Raw genomic sequence first — 25,650 nt, forward strand, 5'->3', positions numbered from 1 at the left:
TTCATAGGCTCGCCCTCTTAGAGTAGGCAGTGGAACAGAAAAAAGAGAGATCCTACCTCAACAAACAAGGAGGTGGCCAGCAACATGACTCATAGTTAGATGCTGGCAATCCCCCAGGACTCATACAGTAAGAGAGAACCAAATACCTGTACATTTTCCTCTGACCTCTGCATGTCCACTGGTTTGTGTATACTTTGCATGCGCGCACACACACACACAAAAGTATAATTAAAAAAAAATTAAAACCCCAGGTTTAAAGAACTAACTCCTAAAAGTTTCCCTCTAACATACATACATACATGATCACAATAGTAAATAAGAACAATAAAGTAAAATAAAATTGGCAGATTGTGAGTCAGAAGCAGGAAGATCATAAATCTGATTCTAGCTTGGGCTACATAGTGATTTGCAAGCTGGCCTAGGCTAGTAAGGCCTTATTTCATTACTTTTAAAAACAACTTTTTAAAAAGAAATTGGCAGCTTATCCTAGGCTAGAGCATTTTCTTAGTCGCATTTAGGGTCTGCACTGCATATCCTGAGGCTTTAAGAGCATTTGATTATTCAGGTGGGAATTAGAAGGAGGTGGTGAGTGTTCGCCAGTCATAGGCTTTGCCATTTTATAAAAAAGTGCTGGAATATAAAAAGCACCAAGAACTCAGAAGGAAAGATTGCTGTAAGGAACTGACTTCCCTTGAGTCCTGGCATAGGTAATGTAAAAGGCAGCTTGCTGAGGATTGGAGGGGGGAGCACAGTAAAAACATGTACTCCAGGACTTCGCTAATGCTGTGGTTATTTTCCACTGCCAACAGAAGCCAGTACTCGGGAAAACCTAATTTTTACACTTTAAGCTTAGTTGTGTAGGTTTTTCTTAAATCCTAAATGGTTTTTAAAAACAAAACTCAAAATTGTACAGGAGGGTGGGTGGGGACAAGATTCTTTCCTAGTGTCAGAAGGAGGAGTTGTCCTATCGTGTCACTGTGGTTCCTCTTCCTCCTTGAGAAGGAGATGCTGGAGAAACGTTAAGGCCTCATTTCTCTGCTTTGTTACTAGCTGGGAGTTTGGGATGACTGAAAACAATAAAATTGTTTTATTTTTGTTGCGTTTAGGTTTGGGTTTTTGAGACAATCTTGTTATCACACTAGAACGCAGAGTCCTCCCTATGCTGGAGTTATAGGCATGTGTTGCTCTGCCTGGCTCCCAAGTAGTCTCTTACTTGCTTTCCAGTATCTGTAGAATCCATTCCTTTGTAACCGGGACAGCCTTATGTCGGTCTTCTGTTTAATGATTTGATGCTGGTAGCCTAGGTTAACCACACCCCTCTTCTCCCCCCCATGCAGTAGAATTCTGTAGACTGCAGACTGAGCTCTGCTAAAGCAGCACAGATCTCTCATTTAGTCTGAGTTACTCAGAATACCCATTCCAGAGAAAAGCCTTGGAACAGCTATTAAAAACATTGCTAGCAGACTAGCTAACAGAAATAAATTATACAACATATGGCTTGCTGTTGCTGGTCACCTTTAGGGTAATCAAGATGACCTATCCAAAAAAAAAAAAAATCAAGCACCAGGGGAGGGGGAAAATGCCTTTAATCTTAGCACTTGGAGGCAGAGGCAGGCAGATTTCTGAATTCCAGGCCAGCCTGATCTATAGAGTGATTTCAAGACAGCCAGGGCAACAAAGAGAAATCCTGTCTTGAAAAAAAAAGAAAAAACTGAGTCAAACAGTAATGAAAGTAGCACTCTAGAAGTCTTCAAGTGAGATAGCATGTGTAACTGTTATAGGGTGTTTTTATAGTTAGCTGTTCAAAATGTGGGCGTGCCTCTGTATTTCTTTGTTTCTTTGTAGCCCAGGCTCTCTTGGACTTGCAATGAGACTGAATTTGAACTTTTGATCTTCCTGCCTCTACCTCCCAAGTGCAGGGATTACTGACATGAGTCATATGCCTATGTTATACTGTATTCAGAATGGAACCCAGGACTTCAGCAGAGGCACATCCTAGCAGCTGCCTCCCCCATTTTGAGACAGATTTTCATACTGTGTAGTCCAGAATGGTTGTGAACGCGTAGCAGTTTTGTCTCCTAGCCTTTTGATACTGGAATTACAGGTGTGAGCCTGTATTTTTTTCTCTCTCTGTGTCATCTCTAAATCCGAAGTCTCAGTGAATTGGCTTAGCTTTTCTAAAAGTGACAAACAGTTGCTTCAGTTGCAATTTTGGTAAGAACTCTGAGTCAAATCCTGGAATTCCTGGTGAGGGTCGTTTATTTTCCATGTCTCTGTCAACAAAGAAAACTTTTCAGAGCCAGTCAGATACTTCTAACTTCATCTTGGATCTTCCCCTTCAATCCACAAAGAAAATTCGCAAAGTCCAGTCATTTGGTCCCACTTCATGACTATACAGCCTTGCAGAGGAGGGAGGACTCTTAGACAATGTTAAAGTCCTTTTAGAATAGTGGTTCTCAACCTGTGGGTCATGGCCTCCACAGGGTCACATATCAGATATCCTGAATATCAGATGTTTATAGCCCAAAAACAGCAAAATTACAGTTATGAAGTAGCAATAGAATAATTTTATGGTTGGGGTCACCACAACATGGGGAACTGTATTAAAGGGTCACAGCATTAGAAAGGTTGAGTACCTCTGTCTGGGGGTGGGAGAGGTGAAGGGTAGCTGTAAATTATTAGTAGTAGATAAAAAACAAATTGCCTGCTTCTCCATGAACTTCAAATATCGCATCTGATATTGTTAAGGGGTGTGTCTTCCCAGCTGACTTCAGCTAGCTGACATAGACACATGTTATAACTACATGTTTCTTTCTCATTGTAATATTTCTGAAACATCTTATAGCATCTCATAAGCACCATCAGTGAGGGACTAGTACTAAAAGGTCAGGTGTTTAGCTGCAGTTGGAGAATCAGCCTCTTTTCAGAAACAGTTCCATGAGGGGCCACAAGGGGGAGTGGTGACTCACAGATGGAGCCAGGCGTGTTGTGTAAAATAGTGTGTTCTAGCTGTGCTTTGGGGCTTGTGTCTGTAACCTTAGTACTTGGGAAGCTGAAGCAGTGGAATGACCTCATTTTGAGGTCAAAAACAAACCAAAAAAGGGAATGCTTGTATATTCCTCTCTTCAGAGCAAGAATGTTTTGTGTGTATGTAAAACGTAGAGAAGCTGGGCGGTGCTGCAAGCCTTTAATCCCAGTGTTTGGGAGGCAGAGGCAGGCAGAGCTCTCTGAGTTTGAGGCCAGCCTGGTCTACAAATAGAGTTCCAGGACAGATAGCTGTTACACAGAGAAACCCTGTCTCAGAAAAGGAAAGACCAACCAGGTGCCGTCTTTGCATTCTGAACACTGATGGAGAAACTTCTCCTGTATGCTTGAAAACATAGTTTGCTTTTCTTTTCTTTTTAACTTTATTTATTTTATGCGCAATGGTGTTTTGCCATGGGTGTCAGGTCTCCTGGAACTGAAATTGCAGACAGTTGTGAGCTGCCCTGTGGATGCTGGGAATAGAACCAGGGTCCTTTCGAAGAGCAGCTAGTGCTCTTAACCACTGAGCCATCTCTCCAGCCCCTACAGTTTTCTTTGGAAAATTTTTACAATTTTAAATTCTCTTGCTTCAGGCACATTGCTTGCATTGGTTTGGGTGTGTGTTTGGTTGGTTGGTTTTGTTTTGGTTTTTCAAGATAGGGTTTCTTGGTGTGCACCAACCCTGCCTGGCTCTGTTGTTCATAATAAAGCAAACCTTTCTTGAGACCTCTACTTCCTAGTTATTCTTGTGATCTTTCCTGGAAACTTTCTCAGAATTCTTTGACATTGAGTATTTGTAACAAATTTAAAAGTCCTTGTTAGAGAATTCCAGTGTCTGTCACCTTGGCATTCATTATTGATGCTCTTTCCATGTTCTGGATTGCATCATGGTCATTTTTGGCTGATCCAGTGGTAGAGGGTTCATCCTGGACATTTTTATATGATCTCATGAAACCTGAGTTGGTCAGTTTGGTGGCACCTCAGTGTTTGACTGCAGCAATATTCTTACTCCTGCTTAGTTTTCAAAGCCCTTAAGTAAGTAGCTGTGCCATGAATTTTATCCAGAGTTATTGCTGTTAAGTGAGACCCTGCCCTCCAGAGAGTATGTCTACATTTGCTTTATCCATATATCAGTAGCTCCTGAACAGGTCTCACAGTAAATTCATGAGATTTGAACCTTGGTTTTAAATCCCAAACTTAAAGGCTTCACATGAGCTAAATGCTAGTTCTGAAGACACTGCTGACTGAAACAGCAGTTAGACCTTAGTTTAACATTTTTGTTCTCTTTTCAATGAGCCTACATAAACACAAAATTCCTTGCTGTTTTTTAATTTTTAAAATTATGGTTGGTTCTGTGTATTATGTGTGATGTGCCAATGATTCCCTTTTGGAAATCAGAGTCAACCTAGGAGTCCACTTGAGGGAGTGGTTCTGTCCTTTCATCATCTACAGGCTCTCATTAGTCTTTTCTTGTACCAATGGGCAGACTCTGTGTGTGTCTGTGTGTGTGTGTCTGTGTGTCTGTGTGTCTGTGTGTGTCTGTGTCTCTTTCAAACAGAATTTTACTTTTGGGGGCTGGTAAGATGACCCTGTGGGAAAGAGTGTTTGCTACCAAGCCTGATAACCTATGAGTTTCAAAGTCCACATGCCCATGTGCACACTCATTCTCTCATGCCCACGCGCACGTGCACACACACACACACACACACACACACACACACACACGTGCGTGCGCAAACTGCACAGTTAGGCAAGCACACTTGGAGGAATGCAGCTGGAACTGACCCGGAAGCCTCTTCCCTGAAGACTAGCTCTTATTGCACCAGGGGAGAAAAACAATGGACAGTTCTCCCCATCTGTAACACCTACACCACAACATGCTTGGTACTGCAGACTAGCCAACACCTGTGACTGCTAAGGAAAGCCATGAACCTTAGAATCCCACTGCCACCTCCCTGAACAAGTACAACTATAACTGCATTCTAAGTACTTATCCTTGTACCCAAAGATAAATGTAGCTCTTCATAGAAGCTTCTTCCTGCAGCAGACAGAGAGACATTATAGAAAGCCATGACTGGTCAAAATGCAGAGAGCAGGGTGTACTACAGAAGGGACAGAAAACTTGCTTGTTTGGTTTTTTGTTTTGATTTTCAAGACAGGCTTTCTCTGTGTAACTTTGGCTGTCCTGGAATTCACTTCTTAGACTAGGCTGGCCTCAGACTCAGAGATCTGCCTGCTTCTACCACCCAAGTGCTGAGATTAAAGGTGTACACCATCACTGCCCAATGGGACAGAAAGTGTATTCCATATGACTGGGAAACTGTATACAATGGAACGCTATTCGGCTTTAAAAATAAATGAAATCACATCATTTGCAGGAATATAGATTAAATTGGAAAGTATCGTTTTATTAAATATTGTTTTACTAAGGTGGGCATAAAACCCCCCCACATGTTCTCAATTTATTATATAGAAGTTAAAAAGTTGATCTTGAAGTGAAAAATAAAATAGTGTCTACCAGGACCTGGAAGAGGTTGGGTGGGTGTGGAGAATGAAGTGAGGATATTATTGGGCACAAAGAAACAGTTGAGCAACAGGAATAACTTAGTATTCCAAAGTTCAGTAGGATAACTGTGGTCAACTATGATTACTATAATATTTTATGTTAGCTAGTAGAAAGGATTTGAATATTCCCAACATGGATTAATGATATACAACTCAGATGGTAGGTGTGTCAACTGTTCTGATCATTACATATTCTAAACAGGTATTAAAGTGGTACACTACACTCTGTGTATAATTACTATGTGTTAATGAAAAAGTATATAATTAAGCATCTAAAGTCAAAATTGATTTTACACAAATATGAAAGACACAAAAGGATTTGAAACTATTTACTGTTAGAATTCTCGGAATTTTTATTTGCATTTCTATTATGTATACTTGTACTTGTGAATTTTTTTGGCTGCAGACTATTAGTCCTTATAATAAATAAGATTGAAAGAGTGCCTGTTGGGGGAGAGTGGTTGTTTTGTTTTTACAATTTGCTAAGGAAAAGTTTATAATAGGGATTTTTTTTTCTCACTGTATTGAAATTACTACTAGCTTCACAGAACTTTAATGGGTTAGGGTACTCAGTTGTTACTGAAGAAAAAAGTAAGGGATGATTCTAAAAAGTTGCAGAAATTGCAGTTTGTGTGGCTGCTGTTTCATTGTGTTGGTTTGTTGGACTGCATCAGTGTAAAGTTCAATAGGGGCTCAGCTCAGTCCATATAGGAGCTTTCCCTTGCCTTTCACCAAACAGTGGATTGGATTCTTATTAGACCTTTCTCCCCTTCCTGCCTGCCAGGGATGAGTAGCGACAGCGACATTGAGTGTGACACTGAGAACGAGGAGCAGGAGGAGCACACCAGCATGGGCTCGTTCAATGATCCGTTCCTGGCTCAGCCCCCAGATGAAGGTGCAGCATGTTGTCATTTTACACAGGTTCATGCAAGCATGGCTGCTGCTGCTCTTTCTGCCTCTGCTGCTGCCTCTGCTCACTCTGCTCTGCTGCTTTTGCCTCTTTTAAAAACATTACTGTCATTTGTGAGAGAACATTCTGTGGTAAATGTTGTGGTAAGTACTAAGAAAGCTGTCAGATTGTTTGGCCAGTTAACCGCTTGAGTGCTGCTTCCTGCCTGGAAAAGCCTGCAGCCTGGTGTTGTATAGCTTGTGGCCAAGGATACTTGAGAACAAAGGGTTTTCAGCAGGGACAGTGGGCAGGCACCTAAGTATTCAGTCAGCACCCTGCGATAGGAAGTATTCCCTCCCATTCTCTGCAGAAGTTTCATGTGCCTGGAGTTCTTAGTTTTTGTTTTACATTTTTCCCCCTCTCTTCAGAACTTTTTCTGCTACTATAACATTAAAAACCCTTTTATGTCTTATGTGTGCATACAAATCCTGGACTCAGTTTTTTTTTTTTTTTTTTTTTTTGGTTTTTCGAGATAGGGTCTCTCTGTATCTTTGGAGGCTGTCCTGGAACTCACTTTGTAGACCAGGCTGGCCTCGAACTCACAGAGATCCGCCTGCCTCTGCCTCCCGAGTGCTGGGATTAAAGGCATGCACCACCACCGCCCGGCTCTAGACTCAGTTTTTTATTCCTTTCTATTCCCTCCAGAAAAGAATTCTTAGTGAAAAGCTGAACAAGAGAAATCTGTTAATAATTTTCTCTTTTAAAAAAATTATTTGTGGGAGGAAAAGGGATAGGGACCTGGAACTGACTTGTGAAGCAACCTTGTTTCTAATCTAAATTTAAACTTAAAAATAAATAATAAAAAAATTTTTTTAAAGTACAAAAAATTATTTGTGGGCAGTGGTGGTACGCACCTTTAATCCCAGCACCTGGGAGGCAGAGGCAGGCAGATCTCTGTGAGTTCCTGGCCAGCTTGGTTTACAAAGTGAGTTCCAGGGCTATTAACACAGAGAAACCCCTTTTTAAAAGGGTGTGTATGTGTGTGGGGTGGGTATGGTTGTGCATGTCAGTGAGTATATGGAAGTAAGACAACTTTTGGGGAATCAGTTCTCTCCATTTTATTTTGTGGCAGTCTTTCGTGTTTCTGCCATTCCACCCTGTACTCCAGACTAGGTGGCCTCGAGATTCTGGGTGACTCTCTTGTCTCTGCCCACATCTTGCCATAGTAATGCTGGGATTACAATTGTGTCCTACTAAATCTATTTCTAAGGATTTAACTGAGGTTGCCAAGCAAACAGCAAGATTTTGTACCCACTGAGCTATCTCCCTGGTGCTTTCTCTTTTAGGACAACTTAATTTTCTGTGCTTTGATGGGGTAATTTCTACTGCACAGACTGAAATGAGGTATCAGGCTTATGCTGGGAGTTAGCTATTCCTAGTTGTAGTTCCCTTCTCCTACAGTGACATACATGCATACTATGGCATCTTCAGCAATTTCCTCTGCATTTAAAGAAGTGTCCATGTTTGAAGCAACTTACTTCAACTGCTAGTGGGATTCTGTAGTGATGATTGCACAGGCAGTATTATTGTGTGAGGAACATCTCTCCGTGAACTCTGAGAGTGGAGAGTGCCATCATCTTTGTTTCTTGGGCTGTGTCCCAGAAGGATGAGGTGTAGCTGTGGCTTTTCTCTTCTAATTGTGGGTGTCTATCGTGTTTTGTTTTTCCTCGTTACATTCAATTTAAGTCACAAATTATCTGAAAAGAGAGGCTCATTCTCCATCTATCACATCTTTATCAGTCAGCAAAACATTTGGTAAGATCATGTAAAGACTGAGCAAAGAAAACATGCCTTCTGACATTTGTGCTTTTTTTATCTTTCAATTTTCTTCTTAGATTCACATTCCAGTTTTCCTGATGGTGAACAAATCGACCCTGAAAATCTCCACTTCAGTACTGATGAAGGCGGTGGAAGGTAATTGCCAGACACGAGAACCAAGTTACAAGCTACCTGGGCCCTGAAATTTGTTGGAAGTTGGTGCTCAAAATTGTCAGCAGTCAGATACTCAGACTTAGTCTCATTTGTTCATTATCTCTACCTGAAATAGTAACTTTGAAACTGTTAGAAAGAACACAATTCTAGTACACAAACAATAATAGTACGTGGGGAAAAGATTTAGTAGGGGAAGAGTTCCTTCTAATGTAATGACCTAACAGTGTAGTGCTCAATTAATTTAGCAAATTAGCTCATTGACAAAGGCAGCTTGTCTCTAGTATGGAGAGCCAACTAAGTGCCAGAAAGCACCCAGAGGTAGTGTGTGATTCCATGACTTGTTCAGCATCGGTGCTCTCCTGTCTTTGCCTCAACATAGGGTTTAGATGGCCATATTCTAAGTTTTTATTAGTTTGTAGTTTCATTGGGGCCTGTATAATAGTGAACAGAAAAACAGCTTATGAACAGATTCTGCTCAGTGTACACTTTCCTGAGTAACTATAGCAACACTAAACAGACTCTTCTCTTTGAAATATGATGATAGCCTTCATTTTATTTATTTTTCTCACTTGTTCAAGTGCTGGCATACTGGTTAAAGACACATCATTCAGTAGTGTGACCTTTACATGTGTCATTTAAGATGAGTTAAGTCATTGTGGATTGGTTCTGTGAACATATGTAAGGTCACTTAAAGTTTTTCCCATCTTTTCTGCTTCCTGAAATGCTACTGTAGAGAAACTAATATTTTTAAACTATTTCCATTGGTTGGACATTGATTTCAGTGGGTACACTTAAAGATGTATGTATAGTACATTCTTACATCGACATGAAACTGTGCGCAAGACTTTCTCTCATACTCCCAATTAGCCCAAACCCCAAATGATTGCCAAACCTGGCCGTTGTGCTCTGAGTTTGTGTTTGAGCAATTACATGTTTGTGCAAGTTATACCAAAAGTGGCCAAGAAGTTGTTGAAGAAGCATGGATGTATACGCCCCAGTTCTCAGCGGCTTGCTTAGTGATTCTCATCCACCTCCCATGGCTGATGGCTTGCTGAACGCTGTGACTCATGGTTCACGTTTTTTTCCAACAGCTTGCACTTTTTGTTAATAAAATTAACTTGAGAAAATGTGCCTCTGCAATTTATTGAAAGTGGGACCAGAAGGCCATTTTTTTTTAACTGCTGTGGCTGTTTTGTGACAATGGCATTTTGTTAAGAGTCAGGTTCCTTTTAAAAATCAAAATATTTCTTCATAAGTGACAGAAGTAGAATCTACGGATAGAATATTTTGTTTTGTTTTGTTTTTTGAGACAGGTTTTCTCTGTGTAACTCTGGATGTCCTAGAACTCACTCTGTAGATTAAACTGGCCTTGAACTCACAGCGAATCGCCTGCCTCTGCTTCTGGAGTGCTAGGATTAATGGTATGCACCACTACTGCCCAGCGGAAAGAATGATTCTTACCCCATATCCTAGCAATCCTACATTACAAAGTGTTGACATAGGTGGTGTTTTGCTGTTGGTCTTTTTACAGTGCTGGGAAAGGAGACCAAAGTGTTGGCATCTGGGCCAGCACATTACCCTTGAACTGTGGTGTTAGGCATGCCCAATGTTCTGATGGTGCCAGGAGCAAGGTGCTCTATGCCCACCCTGACTGTGCTCGCAGACAGGTAGGGAAAAAGGGGGTAGCAACATCAGAGTGGAATCCCTTACACTGCTCTGTTTGCCCTGACCTCTCGCACCTCCAGTTCCCTAATAATCAATCTCCCCTACCTCTCTTTAAAAAAAGGTTCTCTTTATTAGTTTTTCTGTGGTACTGTTTTCAATATAAGGTGTGTTTGTTTTGTGTGCACGTGTGTGCTCATGTGTATGCAGGCGCACTAGGTGATAACCTCAGGTGTCATTCCTCAGGAACCATCCACCTTCATTTTACTCGAAATCTTCCTTAAGTACTTACTTTTAATTGTAAGGTTTCTTAAATTTTCATATATGTGCATTTGCATTTGGGTGTCTGAGGAGACCAGGAGGGGCTTTAGGACCTTTGCAACTGGAGTTGCAGGTACTTGTGAACTGCCTGGTGCAGGTGCAGGTGCAGGTATACGTGCTGGTGCTGGCCACCTCACTAGCATCAACTTTCTTTTTTGACAAGGTCTTACTGTGTAGCCCTGGCTAGTCTAGAACTCACTATGTAGACCAAGCTGCCTCTGCCTCTGCATCCCAAATGCTAGGATTAAAGGCATGTATGTGAGCACATTGTTTCTGAACAGCTTTGATAACTTGGCTCATTGCATCCTTCAGTGATCTTTAAGACAGACAAGTTGTGCATTGTCCCCACATGAGAAATTCAGGGAAAATGGTGTGATGGTCTAAGTTTGAACACAATGCTTTCTTCAGTTTACCTTGGTTAATCTAACATAAATAAAAAGCTAAAAGATTATCCTATTTTTTGTTGTCGTTTTATTTTAAGATAATTTTAGATTTCTAAGAATTAGGAAAATTGTGAGAATCCTATCTAATTTGGCCCAGCTTTTCCTTTTGTTAGTGCCATGTGTAAGCATACCACAGCATTGATTATGTAATGAATCTTGTTTACAGTGCTGCTGCTTCTTTTTTTTTTTTTTTTTTTTTTTAACAATGGGTTGTCATGTCTAGACTTGGCATGGATGACACTGACTTTCTGGTCCATTTGGTCCTCCAGTCTTCAACTCAGGAATACTGCTGGAATTATAGGCCTGTGGCACCATGCCTCACCTGTGCTGGAGTTTGAATCCAGAACTTTGTATATGCTGTCAACTAAACTACATCCCTGATCTATACATTCGTCTTACTCTTTGTAATTTGTTTGATTTTGAGATCAGAATCTCATTGTGTCACTTTGTCTCATTTGGAACTCTCTATGTAGACTAGGCTAACCTAAAATTCATAAAGGGCTACCTAGGTCTGCCTCCCAAATTTTGAGATTAAAAGTGTTTGTCCCCATGCCTGGCTCTAATATGTCCCATGATTATATTCTTGTATTATAATCAAAGGATGCTAAAAGCTCACTGTGTATTTTCCCCACCATAGTGAGACCATATAGCACTACCTGGCCTGGAATCTACTATGTAGACCAGGTTGGCCTTGAATTTACAGAGATCTGCTTCTACCTCCCAAGTAATAGAATTAAAGGTGTGAGGCACAATACTCAGCTACTCAACTTTTTTTTTTTTTTTTTGGTTTTACCAGACAGGGTTTCTCTGTATTGTTTTGGAGGCTGTCGGTCCAGCGTGGCCTCGAACTCACAGAGATCCGCCTGCCTCTGCCTCCCGAGTGCTGGGATTAAAGGCGTGCGCCGCCACCGCCCGGCGCTATTCAACTTTTTGAGGAACTTTTATCTGAGTATCATGTTAGAAGCAAAATATGAGTGGTGGTGTGTGCTTACAGTTACTGTAGTGTCATAACTCCTCTTAGCCAATGGGTAAGTATGCATATAAACTTTTTTAGACTGTCCTTATGTACCTCAGGCTGTCTTAGAAATTGCAATCTGTCTGCCTTAGGCTCCTGAATACTAGGATTATGGGCATGTGCCTCCTTCCCCAACTAAAATGGCTTTTTGGTTTGTTTTTTGTTTGTTTTCTATAGAAAAAAATGTGGGTCAATATTTATATCAGTCTAGTCCCACAGGCTCATTGTATGTAGGCTTCACTCTTATTTGTAATAACCAACAATGTGACGGCTGGATCATTGACTGCAGTATATTAGTAACTTAGTTTTTATTGTTTTTTATTTTTCAAGACAGTTTCTCTACATAGCTCTGGCTGTCCTGGAACTCACTCTGTAGACCAAGCTGGCTTGGACTCAGATCTGCCTGCCTCTCCTGAGTGTTGGGGTAAAAAGCATGCATTACCATGCCTGGCCCACACTTTTTCTTTGTTTTCCTCATTTTAACATTAAATTTTTAATTATGATGTATATGACCTATATCCTTGTGAGGAAAAAAACTGTCTTGAATATCACTTGTGTGGTTTTGAAATAGGGTTTTACATACTGTCCAGGCTTTCTCAAACTCCTGTGCTCAAGGAATCCTTCTTTGTCAGCCTCCTTAGTAGCTGGATGCATGCTCTGGCACCCAGCTGGTGTGCAATTCTTACAGTCTTTGGACGTTCAATATCATGTCAAAATACCTTTCCAGTTATTTTAGGTTCTCAACTTCAAGATTGCCTTAGCACCTTTCTTTTCCTACCCTCTGCATTGTGATCTGATTCAATGATAATATAGTGAGACTGATCATGGCTGTCTGCAATCTTCCTAATAATTCCCTGTGGTGCCCAGAGTTCTGGCTACCATTGTTCTTTGTCCTTTTAGTTTCCCCTTTTTCCTAGTGTCATATAAATATACTCACAGGGTATAGTCACATAGTTTATGAAGCACAATTATATATATCTATCTTGTTTGACTGCTAAGTAGCATCCTGCTAGTTGTTCCACAGTAACTCATTTACCTACTTATAGAATCAGGGTCATTTCCCATCTAGCATGTTTCTGATCAGACATTTATGTGAGCAGTCTTCATTCTGAAGGGAATTTTATGTCTGTGAATAGGATTGTCAGATATGTGATAATATAGACTTGGCTGTTCTGACCCATGTTCTGGGAAGTCGTCTCTAAATCCTTGGACGCTTCTAGGTGACAGGAGTCATTTGGTTGAAAACTGGTAGTTTAAGAAAGCCAACCGTGTGATTTGTTGGTAAGGTTCTAGATCATCTAAAACAGGACAGCTGATGTAGAAGCCTAAGGGAGTGTGTCTGCTTTGCAGCACTGAGTCACTATACATCATTGTGCCAGGAAGGTCACCTGCTGGTATAAAAACATCACATTTGGGACCATGAGAATCTCCCTGATGTGTTTACCTTCACTGGTTCATAACTGCATGCTGTATTCAGAAGGAAACAGTGATCATAGTGCCTCCTGAGTTCTGTGTAGTGTTCTAGTGAGTTACCAAACCTCAGCTTAGTGGTGGAATCCCCCAAACTTGGAGTGTAAGGGTGGCCTGGGATCCTGAACTTGAAGCTGGTCTTGAAAACAGGTTCATCTTGTAGAAGACTGTGCCCTAAATCTGTGAGTTTGGCCTAAGTTCAGGAGGTTGGTGTAAAAAGCAGATAAACTTCTATGGGAGGTATTACAACTTTTTTTGCTTTTTTACAGAAGTTTACAAAAACAAAATCTCTGCTTGAGGACACTTAAGAGCAAATAGTATGTACTGTCAGCCACTCTGCAGTTTGGGCTGTATATTCACCCACTTCTCTGTTGTGAAAACTTTTTATCTAGCTGGTACATTAATTAGCAGGTGAGCTCCTTGCTGCTTCTCTGCCCAAGTACTATAGGGAGGTGGTGTCTCCTCATGTGCTTCTAGGATAGACTGCAGCGTCCATCCTGAGTCCTGCCTCACTGATCCTGCCTCCACTGGCGAGTCCTTAGTGACTTCGCTGATCTCACTCACCCATATTCTAGTGTGATATCACCACTGTGAATGCGGGGTCTTAAACTCTGGTTTCTCACCTGGAAAAAAGATTTCTCCAAACATAGATCATTCTTGACGACTTTCCACATTCTTTCCCCTTTTCTGAAACAGGATCAGAAAATAACCTATGTGTCAGTACATGTTTTTTCATGCCACGATGTCAGAACACCTTTACCTGGAGATTGGAGATTCTGTGATGATGCATCATCCACAGCTCAGCTAAGAGGAATAAAGGAGGAACTCTTTGTTACTAAACAGTATTTGAATAGTTTGAAGAGTCAGAAAAATTCTTCCTTAAGTTTACTTTGAAGCCAAGGAAAAGTAGCTCCTAAAGCACAAATCGGTGTCCTTTATTAGTTGTTCTTAAGGCAACAGGTGTCTGGGGTGCAGGTCAAAAGCTAATGGTGGGGGTGGGATGGACCTAGCACAGGGCCACACATATTGGCGGGTCCTCTTGAGAGGACCCTTTTTTGATAATTTGGTAACATTGGTAAAGTCTTAATTCAAATAATTGTTATACTAGTGATTCACTTAGAATAGTTATGCTGTTACTTCAGAAAGAGGTGTTCATCTCAATTAAGTATCAAATTTTAGGAATTTTTCATACATAAATAACAATTAATCAAAATGTTTATCATCCCTGCGAAGCAAGCCCTTTCAAATACATCTTCCTTTCAGAGATTTTTTCTTTTTCTTTATAAAGTTATGCTAAGGCCTAAATGTAAAAGAAATTAGGAGTTTTAAGATTGTTGTGACTGTGAATTAAGTCTTGCTGGTAAAGAAGGAGTTACGGTGTGTTAGCTGGGTCCATCCCCTTTAATGGTTCTGAATCTTCCTAATGCTGTGACCTTTTAATAAGGTTCCTCCTATTGTGGTGACCCCCAACCATAAAATTATTCCATTGCTGCTTCATAACTAATTTTTTTACTGTTATGAATTGGAATGTAAATATCTGTGTTTTGTGATCATCTTTTGGGGGTTGAGAACCGCTGGTTTGCTTTAGGTACACATAGTTGGCTTCATTTCTCTCTATACATTCTCCTTTCTGTACCTATTCGTCTAGACAAACCCTCCAGAAAGATTTAGAGCCACCACTCACTTGTTTATTCCTTTCCTTTCAAGACTGAAATTCAGTGATATAAAGGGAAAGCTTGGGCAATTGTGTGCAAAGATCTAAGAATACTGTCACTGCAAGATTTGAGGAATCACTGCTTAGCTCAGTGCAGGTTCCACTTCTCGTCTACTAGTCCCTTTCTTAACCCAGTTAAACCAGTAGGGAGCACAAGAAGAAACCCCCTCTCTCCTCTCTCTGCTGTTTTTTGTTGAGGGGATGGATGGTAATAGTTCAAGCATCACTTAGCAGACTTGCAGCTTTCCATGTTCATAAGGTGTAAGAAAACTTCCATCTTCAGTGGCATTCTCCCTTAATCCCAGCACTTGGGAGGCAGCACTTGGGATCTCCAGGTTTGAGGCCAGCCTAGTCTGCATAGTGAACTCCAGGATAGCCAGGACTGCACAGAAATAAAAAAAAAGTTTTGAAAGCCCCCTAAAGATTTTGGGAGTTGTGCTTTAAGGCTGAGGGATCTGCCTAGTTTAAACACTGAGTAACTCAGTAATTTATGAATAAGGCAAATAACGTGTGTGTTTTAATTGCTGAGTTTTATTAAGATATTGGCAAAATTTTGACATACTCCTTATCTGAACAGTTTTAATAAATAAAACATGAAAGATCACTTATGATTACAACTCAACTCAAAAGTGATCAGTAGAGTAGGTTTTTAAATGGCAACTTCATTCAGTTCACTCCAGAGAGAATTCTTTGCAGAGAAATGTCATGAAAAGAGAAAGCTTGTCTCACCAAAGAGCACCTAGAGAGATTACAATGATGTATCTGCATTATCTAATACATCAAAGATAATTAAAGTATTTCCTTTTCAAGAGCAACTGCTGAGTCAGTGCAATCCCCTTCCCCCACTCATGTTTCTAATTAGTATAATAAATAGGCTTGAATAGATAAAATGCTACTGGAGGATGCAACAGTGGTTTGTTCAATCAGTACTATTTGTCTGGATACTGGCATATCATTTGTTTTGAGGAAACAACCATTTTTCTATAGGTCAAATCCTGTTTTTGAAAGGTGAAAACAAATCTTTTAGTAGTTTATAATTTATGATCCAAAGAAAAGTTTTCCCAAACAAAATTGTAGTATCCTCTTTTGTAGCCCTAGATGAAAAAAAAAAGCTTTGAGTGAATTTAAAAATTAAAATAATTTAGACCTTTTTCTCACAACCCTCAGCAAGCCTTTGATGGGGAGGAAGTACTTGTTGAAGCACAGCAGCTTGTCTACAACACTGAACTGCACCTTCGTCTGCCCCTTGGATGCTGCACTTCTTACTGGCACAGTGTTCTAACAATGGAGTGTGGTGTCATGAAAATGCAGTGTCGATGCTAGACCACTATAAATGTGGTCAGGGTTAGACTTAGTGTTGACATTACTGACATTGTCCTTTGAAAAGATGTTACTTTCAAGGTGCTTCCTCTTAAATGCAACATGAACTCTAATTATATTACTTCTAGGACAATGAATGGCACTTGTAGGTAAAGAAAAAATATATACATGTTTTTCTGTCTGATCTCTGTTGTACAGACAAAAGTAGAATAACTCCAGTATTTGGTGCTGTAATGTTGCCAACCTGGGATATCCTTCTCAATGTACATATCTAAAAAGAGTGAAAAGAGAAACCTTTGAAATTAGGGACTGATGCCTTTTGCGACTCACAGTGAATGTACAAGGAGTAGTAACCTCAGTTGGTGACTTGAAGTCTGCTTTCCTATCAGATACTACACTTTGTCTATATTTGTTTTGCTATTTCCTACTGTAACAAAACTGGTTTAGCAAGCAAACAAATGTATGCAGATCATGGTAACTGAAAAAGATACTGCCACTCTTTAAGGATCGAGTGTTGGACTTTTACCACCACTAAATTGCACAATGAAATAGAGGTACAAAACACACAACTTACAGACTATACCTCAGCATTTACAGTTAATATATATTGTATAGTTACTTTTATATCTGCCTAATATTTTTACAATCACCAGATACACCATCATTAAATATAAGTTACAGAAATGTATAGATACCATTAGTTAGAGGGTTACTTATTGCTTACATTAGCAAGCAGCAAATAAGGGCAGAGGATTTGAACTGAAGGGAACTACTTCCTATCACCAGTGGCATTAAGGTTTAACACTGCATTTCACAAAGCACTGCTTCTCATCTGGTTTATAGAACCAACAGCAGCATATATCAGGCCAATAACCACTACTTTAATATTATAGAATGTTAAAGGACTTACCGTACAAATGGTACCTAAACTACCTTATAAATATGCACACTGTGAACAAATGAAGAGTTAGTTTTTACAGTATTGGTTTATTAACGTGACCATACTAGAACTACTTTTCTCTTTTTCTAGAGAGCTAATGATATGAGAAATGGAGTTAACACTGCTGTGTAGTCAGACCTACAAAATGCAGACCTTTCAAAATGGGTCTGTTTGCCCTAGTTTCATCCACCCATTTTTTACCCCACTGATAAAAAGCCTATCACCTCATGTTTTTTCCTTGCTCCTTATTCTGATCAAAAACATTACCAGATAACCACAGAAATTCTTCAAAATGTACTTAGCTATTTTGGGATTTGATGTACATCTGTGTTCTACCGCCTCTGTTTTCTTTAGAAATTTGGTTTGAAACTGGCCCTGCACATGATGGGTTGTCAGCAAGATCTGGGCTTCAAAAAATGACTGACATGAGTGAGGTCCATTATAGGCAAGCATCAGAAAGATGATGAAGTCCTAATACTGTTGAGGTGGAGCCATGCTTATGTCTTCTCAGCAGTCTTGAGACTGGAGGGAAGAATAAATGACTCCCAAGGTCAACAAAAACAAATACTGAAAAGCTCCACTTAGGATTTAGAAAAAGAAAAGCTGTAGGTTAAGAGTTTGACCAGTGCTGAAGAGAAGCTGCGTTTTGGTCCTTAATGGTTTGATGTAGCTCTGCTGGTACCTTTGACATGCTAGAGTCATCCATTTGTGAAATTTGAGGGTCTTAGTCCTCTCTGGGTCTGTGTTGTTACATAGAACATGATTAGGCAGTGGCTGTGCCTCAGCAAGCACATTTAGTGGTGCCGCTACTTGTGAGCAATGGCTCCAGCTCCTGCTTGTTGGCCTGGCTAGTCCATGGCTGATGATGGGATGGGGAACATGGGAACATTCATGATTGAGATAAACCAGGCTGCCTCACTGACCAAATCTGATCGTGTATTTGCTCTTTTTAGGTGAAGATAGGTTTCTAGTTTGAAACTGTAGAAATGGAAAAAATAGATAACTATAATTGAAGTCTTGAAATGAGAAGCATATGACCTGTCACTGTAGTCTGAAGCAGGTAGCTGGACTCTGGCTCGCCTTCCACTTAAAACTAAACAGCCTTGGCCCTCAGTAATCTGCATTCTCCTATGCACGTGGCCTCTGGGTTCACACTCAGCCTCCTTCATACCAATTACTTCATTCCCTTGGGGAAAACAATTTTAGAGACATTAAAACTATCGTTGTTTCATTATTCAAACTATGTTTATATTATAGTAATACATGCCTTTGCTGTCTGTAAACTGTTTAAAAAAAGCAGAAAATATAGAAGTGCTATTTTCATATCTCCTCTTAAATGGCATTTGAGTCTTCTGTCATAGCTGCCATCATCTCTTAACCTACTTTTATTCCTGAGATTTCTGAAGAACAGCATCATAGCTTACAGCCAGTTGACAGAGGTCTCTTAATGAACAACAAAATTCCACCAAAAGCACCAGAACAGGTTACAAAATTCTCAAATAAAAACCTTGTGAAATATTTTAATTAAAAATATTCATAGTTGCCTTTCATTTTCTATGAAAAATGAACAAGTTATCTTACTGCATACTGCCTTCCAAGTCTGAGAATATGACACTTTGGTACTGGCTCTAAGACCTGTGTGGCTTTTAGTCTTTCACCCAAACAACTGGAGAGGCATCCTTCATAGTCCCCAGGATCTTGAGGGACTTTCCCCCAGAATTTAATTCTACCTGTTTCCTTTAGATTAGGCACATCAGACCAGATACTTGCGATTTCCATACCATATATCCTGACTGGAATAACTTCAAAGCTTCCACTAGTGATGTGAAGGGATGGTGGAGAGGGGCTGGATGTAGGTATAAAGACACACCACAGGGACCAGTCTGTATGATTTTGCTAGTGAAACCGCCAATACTTTAAGATTGAAAACACTATTTTGAGTTTCCTAGAGATCTATGTACATTTAAGGATTGAGCCATCAATGGATTCATAATGAAGCACATGTACGTTAAAAATGTCTACCTTGTTTCTACTCTGATAGTTGTATTTTTGAGAGTGCTAGCTAGCCTACATTGAAGAATAAATAGTCTTATATTTTATAGCTCCAGGGAAGGTCTGGGCATGGAATATCATTATACTTTCTAATCTTCATGTTTCCTCTATATCCTTCCCAGCTATTTTCCCTCCATGGCAAAGAGCTTCTTAACATCTTGTTTCTCTTCCCACTTCGAGTAAGTGAGGAGAGGCTAATGCCTATTTTGTGAGAAGGCTGTTGAGCAGTAAGAAATGAATAAAACTTTGGATTAAACCTGAATCCACGCTGCCTTTTGGAGTAGTGGTGGCATAAATGATACAATCTAGACGCTGTTTTCCCCAGGGATTTGAACTGTTCATTTTCCAACCCAGAACAGACAGGAGACAAGCTCTCCATTCTGCATATCTGTTGCCCTGTTGAACCCAAATTAAAAGAAGCCCGAAACTCTCCAGCACCACTCCGTTCAGGCAATGATGACTTGACTGATTTTTCCTCCATTATTAGCTCATTAAGATCTGCTTTCTTTGGTGCACCAGGACCAATCATCTCAACTGGTGGCAAAAATTGGGCACTGTGAGGTTTGCTTGCTTCTATTTGTGTGAGATCTAGGTAGTCTGGATCTTCCAGCACGTTGATTTGGGGCCCTGGGCTCAGGCTAGTTCTATCAGTGAATGAATCCACTCGCCCCTCATAGCCTAGATCGGCTGGTGCTGAGCACTGGTGCTGAGGCCAAGGGCGTTTGCACTCTCCATGATTCTCCTTATCATCCCCACCATCTTCTTGCCCTCCTTGAAAAGAGTTGTCTGTCCAATCTGATTCCTCACTAACATTTACAGCTTTGTTCATGTCCCTCAGGAATACCACAATAACTGTGATGTTATCACTCGACCCTGCATCACGAGCTGATGCTACTAATTTGTGGGCAACCATGCTGCTGTCTCCATTATTCTCTTTCAAGTGGTCAGACACAACCTTCACTGCCTCATCAGGGTTCACGGTATCATAGAAGCCATCACAGGCCAGAATGAGGTAGTCTTCAGTCCCATCCAAAACAGTTGAGGCCGAATCTGCATCTCCACAGATGTATGGCTTATGTTCAGCATCTCCTGTGGGGGTTAGAAGGGAAGGTTGTCAGAAGGCAGGCTGTGACCCACCTAAATGTTTAGAATACCTATGGCCAACATTATGATCGACTATAACTTAATGGGAAATTTTTATTTAAAAATTGTAACTGAAACACTTGAATGCTATGTTAATTTGATGTTGCATATACTTTAATTCCAGTTTAAAAACTGCAAGTTGCAGGGCTCAATTCCTCATTTGTTGTATACTCTCAACCTTGTGCCTCTGACTACAGTTCAGGCTTTGCTGACTAAAGCAACAAATCACATCAAATCTAAATATCAGTCATATATAGGAGAACTGTCAGTTCTCTTAGGTTTGGTTTAATTGCAACTTGAGAACATGGGGAGAGGGACTAACTCTAAGTTCTGCCTATTTTCCTCATTACACAATTTTCTGTCACATTTTTTAGAAATCAAGTAAGTAGGTTCATGTTGTAAACATGTAGAAAGGTTTGAGTTACAAGGGATTTAAAAACCAAGTGTGACTCCCTAAAGCCAGGGAAACTGTGGGCTTTATCCACAGTCTCACACAAAGAGCTAGGATATAGACTGCTTGACTTCTGGTCCACTTGGCTTAATCTTTGAGGCTGTTGTACTTAATGCCTGTAGAACTGACAGAAAGCCCACAGTGTCCTCTTGTCTTCAAAGATGACCCACCTATGTTGATGCTCACCCCCTGATCGCATGCTAACCACATAAGCAGACACAGGCAGTGTTAGGGAGATGCCCAACACGCTAGAGACCTTGAGCTCACAGGTTTCTCTCAAGGTTGCTGAGATCACTCATCTTTTATGGTTATTTTTGAACTTTAAAATACAGACTTACCAGGTGTGTAATTTTTTCATTTGTTATTTTTCTTTAGACACTTGGAAAAGAGCCAGGGGTTGTCCTTGGCCACGAAAGAATATGTTAAGTAGTGCCCTCTAACTTAGTGTTTAGGATAACAGCACTGGTTTGTTCCTTGATTTAATAGTATAACCGTCATGGTTAAAAATGTGTCGGGCTCAGTTCTGAATGAGGTACTTATTCTGCCACCTCACTCATGAACTGGGCGCTGGTACTCTCACTTTACAAAGGAGCAAACCATTCTGAGACATTAGTGTTTCAAGATCAATAGCCTATAAAGTGGCAGAGCCAAGTGGCCACTGTGTTACCCTTAAGTCATGGGCCTCATCTTGGCATCTTCACACAATATGTATTTTCTAGGCAATGTTACTCATGCCTGTAGTTTGAACATATGTGGGTGCACACATCGTAATGCTGTTGCTGAGACAGAATGAGTTACTAACTCCTTGTCTCCAGCTCAACTTTCAGCTAAACTCCAGATCTGTATTTCCAAGTACATACAAATTCTCTTCCAAGACTTCCATCAGTACCTAGAACTGAAAGTATGTCCAATTGAACTCACCCCCTGCCAACTGCTGCTTCTTTATTACAAACACTTTATCGTCTTCCTACTCACAAGTCAGAAACCTGGAAGTTAGTTTTCCTCTTCCTCACAAACTATCATCTGCTCGCCAATTTATACCCTCCCCCGTGTCTCCCTTTTTAGATGTCCTCGTCTCCAGCACTGTCACCACACCCTTCTACATGCTGTCCCCTCAGAGCTCTTCTACACTGCAGTCTGCCACTGCAAGTGCTTGCAAAGACAGACCTGGTTGCGGATCCCTCTGCTTATGAACCTCCTAAGTCCAGACTATTTAGGGTCAAATCTGAAGTCCACCACAAGCTGGCAGGAACACAGTCTGCTCTTGCCTCCCGTACTCATCTATTCCTAAAAGTATTACTATCCCTGGGGCTTCCCTCCCTAAAGGTAGTGAGTGCATCACCGTATCCAACTGATACGTGATCACGTACCTGTGATTTTTGCCTTATTCCATCCTACGATGAAACTTACTCGAGGACATTCTTACTCTGCTTTAGTTTCACCTTGTACTCTCTTTTTCATATCAGGGCCAGCATCTGCCTAAGTTGGCTCTGTAGAGATCCATGTCAGTCTCCTGATACACTGTCAGAAGACATGAAGAGGCCTTGACCAGCTCTGGTTGTCAAAAATCATTGTATATAAAAGTATATTTCAGGCATGAGAATTTCCCCCTTTTGGCCTTGCTCCAGAGTACCTAATAGCTCCCTCATTGTGAGGTAAAACTATTCTTCATGAGGTGTTTGTACTTGTTTAGCTCCTGATGCTCATATCTGGAACACTTGACAGCTTGCCAGCAGCCCCTTTTCAAAGTGTGGGAAGAGCTCAAATCACTGATGAAACTAACCAATCTTTGAGGGTTTCTTGTTCTGGAACCTTTGGTAATTAGATACAGACTTTGTCTGTGCTAGCTGTATGACCAGTTACTTCTTTGGGGAGGTGAAGATTATGGGTTGTGGTGTGTACATTTGCTTATCTACTCATGAAACACATTTGTTTTTCGAAGCAGTCAGCCCTGGGCACAGACACATGAGCAACACTAAATGGGTCTGTGTGCTGAAGAAGAAAGAGCAGCTGTGAAGCGAAGCTAACCACAAGGCTGACCACTCACGGCATGACAAAGGCAGCGCAGTCAATCCCTTCAAGTCAGTTTTGCCCTTTTAAAACATTTGTTTCAGGGAGACGGTTCTTTTGGAATGCTTGTAAGGGCCGAGAGTACCTGGGTGGGTAGAGCCCTTGCCCAGCATGCATGAGACCCTACCTAGATTTGCTCCCTAGCATGTTTGAGGAGAGAGGGAGGAAGAAAAAATGAACTTGAATGCAAGATTATCTGACAAATTATATTTTCTGGGTCAGGTGTGGTGGTACACACCTTTAATACCAGCACTCGAGGCAGAGTCTGGTATTAAAGAAAAACATACATATATTCCATATTTCAAAAATTGTTTATACAAAGTGTGTTGTTTCTAAGAGTTCTCATATCATTTTATAATTCACAAAAAGAGAGAGATAAAGTTAGAAGCAATATGAAGTTTGGAGAAAACCTTCCATTTTTTAGAAATGAAATGATAATTTTGGTTTTAATCAGATTTGTACACCAACTTGGAGGCCTCTCTTCTCTACTCTTTGTCTCTCTGTCTCTCTCTCTGTCTCTCTCTCTCTCTTCGTCTGTCTCTGTCTGTCTGTCTCTGTCTCTCTCTCTGTCTCTCTCTCTCTCTCTGTCATATTTTTGGTTGAGTCTAGCTTTAACACTGAGCCATCTCTTCAGCCCAAGGAGGAGTCTCTTAAAAGAATAGAAAGTGATAAATGCTACATTCCTTGAGATGATTCTTAGCTTATAATGAATTAAATGTATAAATAGTCAGGTGTACTTAATATTTTAAAAGGGCATGTGGTTATTTTAAGCAATGATAAGCATTCTGAGCATATAAATTAGCATCTCAAGTCCCTTCATGTCAAAGTTAACACAAAACAGTGAGCTAGAAGACTTTGGAGAAACAAAGTATTGTTTCCTACCTATAGCTCTGGAGACAGATAGACTTCCATTCACCCTCCAGGCACCAAACCACACCACACAGCCTCCAAGGGCCTCGATTCGCTGCTTTTCATCCTAGAGCAGTGCAATACAAAGCAAATGATTGGATTCAGGGTTTATTCATCACTGCACAGTAAACAGATACATTGCCCATCAGCTCTGTATTTCTCCTGTAGGAGAAGATTAAAGGCAATAGTAATACTCAGAGGATCTTAGTTAATAAGTACAAAACTGCCATTATGGCATGCTCTATTAGAACAAATCATACATACCTCTCTGTCTGGTTTGTGTGGTTTCATTAGTTCAACAGCTTGGCCCTTCCTTACAAGCATAACCTGGGAATCGCCCACCCATGCCACGTGGAGCATGTTGCCTCTGATAAAAGTCACTACTCCTGTGGTTCCACATCGTAAGCTCTGAAAATAATTTAAGACCAGAGTCAAAGAAAATAAAAGACACCAAGTTCCCATTGAGAAGCAATTTATAATCAATACAAGTTGCATTTGAGAGATTATTAGTAATATTACTTCATATTACAAATTTATGTTTCTCAGAACATTTTATTTTATTTTTGAAATAAGGTCTCACTGTGTATCCCTGGCAGCCTGGAACTTCCTGTATAGACCAGGCTGACCTTGAAATCACACAGGCCTACCTGCATCTGCTGAGATGAAATATGTACACCACCATGCCCGGCTCAGAGAAATTTATGCGCATTTATATTTTTTTTTAAAAACTGGGCTTGAGGGCTGGAAAGTGATGGCTCAGTCATTAAGAGCACTGGCTGCTCTTCCAGAGGACCCAGGTTCGATTCTCAGCCTGTATGGTGATGGCCACAACCATGTGTAATTCAGTCCCAAGCAATATAATGCCTCTTCTGGCCTCCATGCATGTGGTGCACAGGCATACATACAGGCAAAAAACCCATACTTATAAAACATAAATTAACTAATTTAAAAACTGGATCAGATAAGAAGACTCAGAAGGTAAAGGCACTTGCTGCCAAACCTGATGACCTTAGTGCAACCTCTGACATGCCAAGTGATGGACATAAAGAACCAGTTCCTGAAGTTGTCCTTTCCTTCCCCATGCATATTTTGTGACTTGTCTAAGGTCAGGTAATCTGTTTACTATGCAAAACACTTGAAGTCTTTGTTCTTCCTAGTTCACTGTTAAATCCATTCTACCACCACCCATTCTTTTTATTTTTTTTTTTAAGAGAACTGTCACTCTGGCTAGCCTGGAACTCATGGAGATCCTTTTGCCTCTGCCTCCCAAGTGCTGAGACTAAAGATGAATGCTACCATACCCTTGCTTGTTTCCTTCCTCCCCTTCCCTCTTGTATTTCCAGACAGGGTTTCTCTGGAACAGCTCTGGCTGTCCTGCAACTTACCCTGTAGACCAGGCTGGTCTTAAACTCAATCCACCTGCTTCTGCCTCTCAAGTGCTGGGATTAAAGGCATGCACCACCCACTTCCCGACTCCAGGCAGTCCTTTTCTTAAATGAGTCCAGTTCTAGTCTGTTTCATTTCTGACCTACTGGGTAGTCAGTGAGGTGGTGTGGTGGGTGTGTACACAAAGTATTTGTTAGGTACAGAAGAAATGTCCCCAGGCTCTGGATGTTAAGGAGCCGAGATGCTTATATACTTTTAAAAGCAAAAGCCAGGGCAGTCTTCCC

The 25,650-nt window shown here is 40.7% G+C and overlaps 2 protein-coding genes across 3 annotated transcripts in view; one reads left to right on the forward strand and one right to left on the reverse strand.

Moving 5' to 3' along the window:
• The window catches only part of Trim37 (tripartite motif containing 37), a 140,778-nt gene that overhangs the window by 75,505 nt on the left and 39,623 nt on the right, over window positions 1-25,650 (forward strand). For both annotated transcript variants that reach the window (XM_040749423.1, XM_040749422.1), the window contains exons 23-24: window positions 6,374-6,484; window positions 8,374-8,452. In XM_040749423.1, coding sequence (XP_040605357.1) covers window positions 6,374-6,484; window positions 8,374-8,452 — 190 coding nt within the window. The remainder of the gene's footprint in view (window positions 1-6,373; window positions 6,485-8,373; window positions 8,453-25,650) is intronic.
• The window catches only part of Ppm1e (protein phosphatase, Mg2+/Mn2+ dependent 1E), a 129,859-nt gene continuing 119,815 nt past the window's right edge, over window positions 15,607-25,650 (reverse strand). Inside the window, exons 5-7 of the mRNA XM_005076890.4 lie at window positions 24,245-24,388; window positions 23,954-24,047; window positions 15,607-20,496 (exon numbers count right to left, since the gene is read on the reverse strand). Of these exons, the coding sequence (XP_005076947.1) occupies window positions 19,445-20,496; window positions 23,954-24,047; window positions 24,245-24,388 (1,290 nt within the window). The 3' untranslated portion in view covers window positions 15,607-19,444. The remainder of the gene's footprint in view (window positions 20,497-23,953; window positions 24,048-24,244; window positions 24,389-25,650) is intronic.

Source organism: Mesocricetus auratus, unplaced genomic scaffold, assembly GCF_017639785.1.
Source record: "Mesocricetus auratus isolate SY011 unplaced genomic scaffold, BCM_Maur_2.0 Super-Scaffold_100007, whole genome shotgun sequence".
Classification (NCBI taxonomy): Eukaryota; Metazoa; Chordata; class Mammalia; order Rodentia; family Cricetidae; genus Mesocricetus; species Mesocricetus auratus.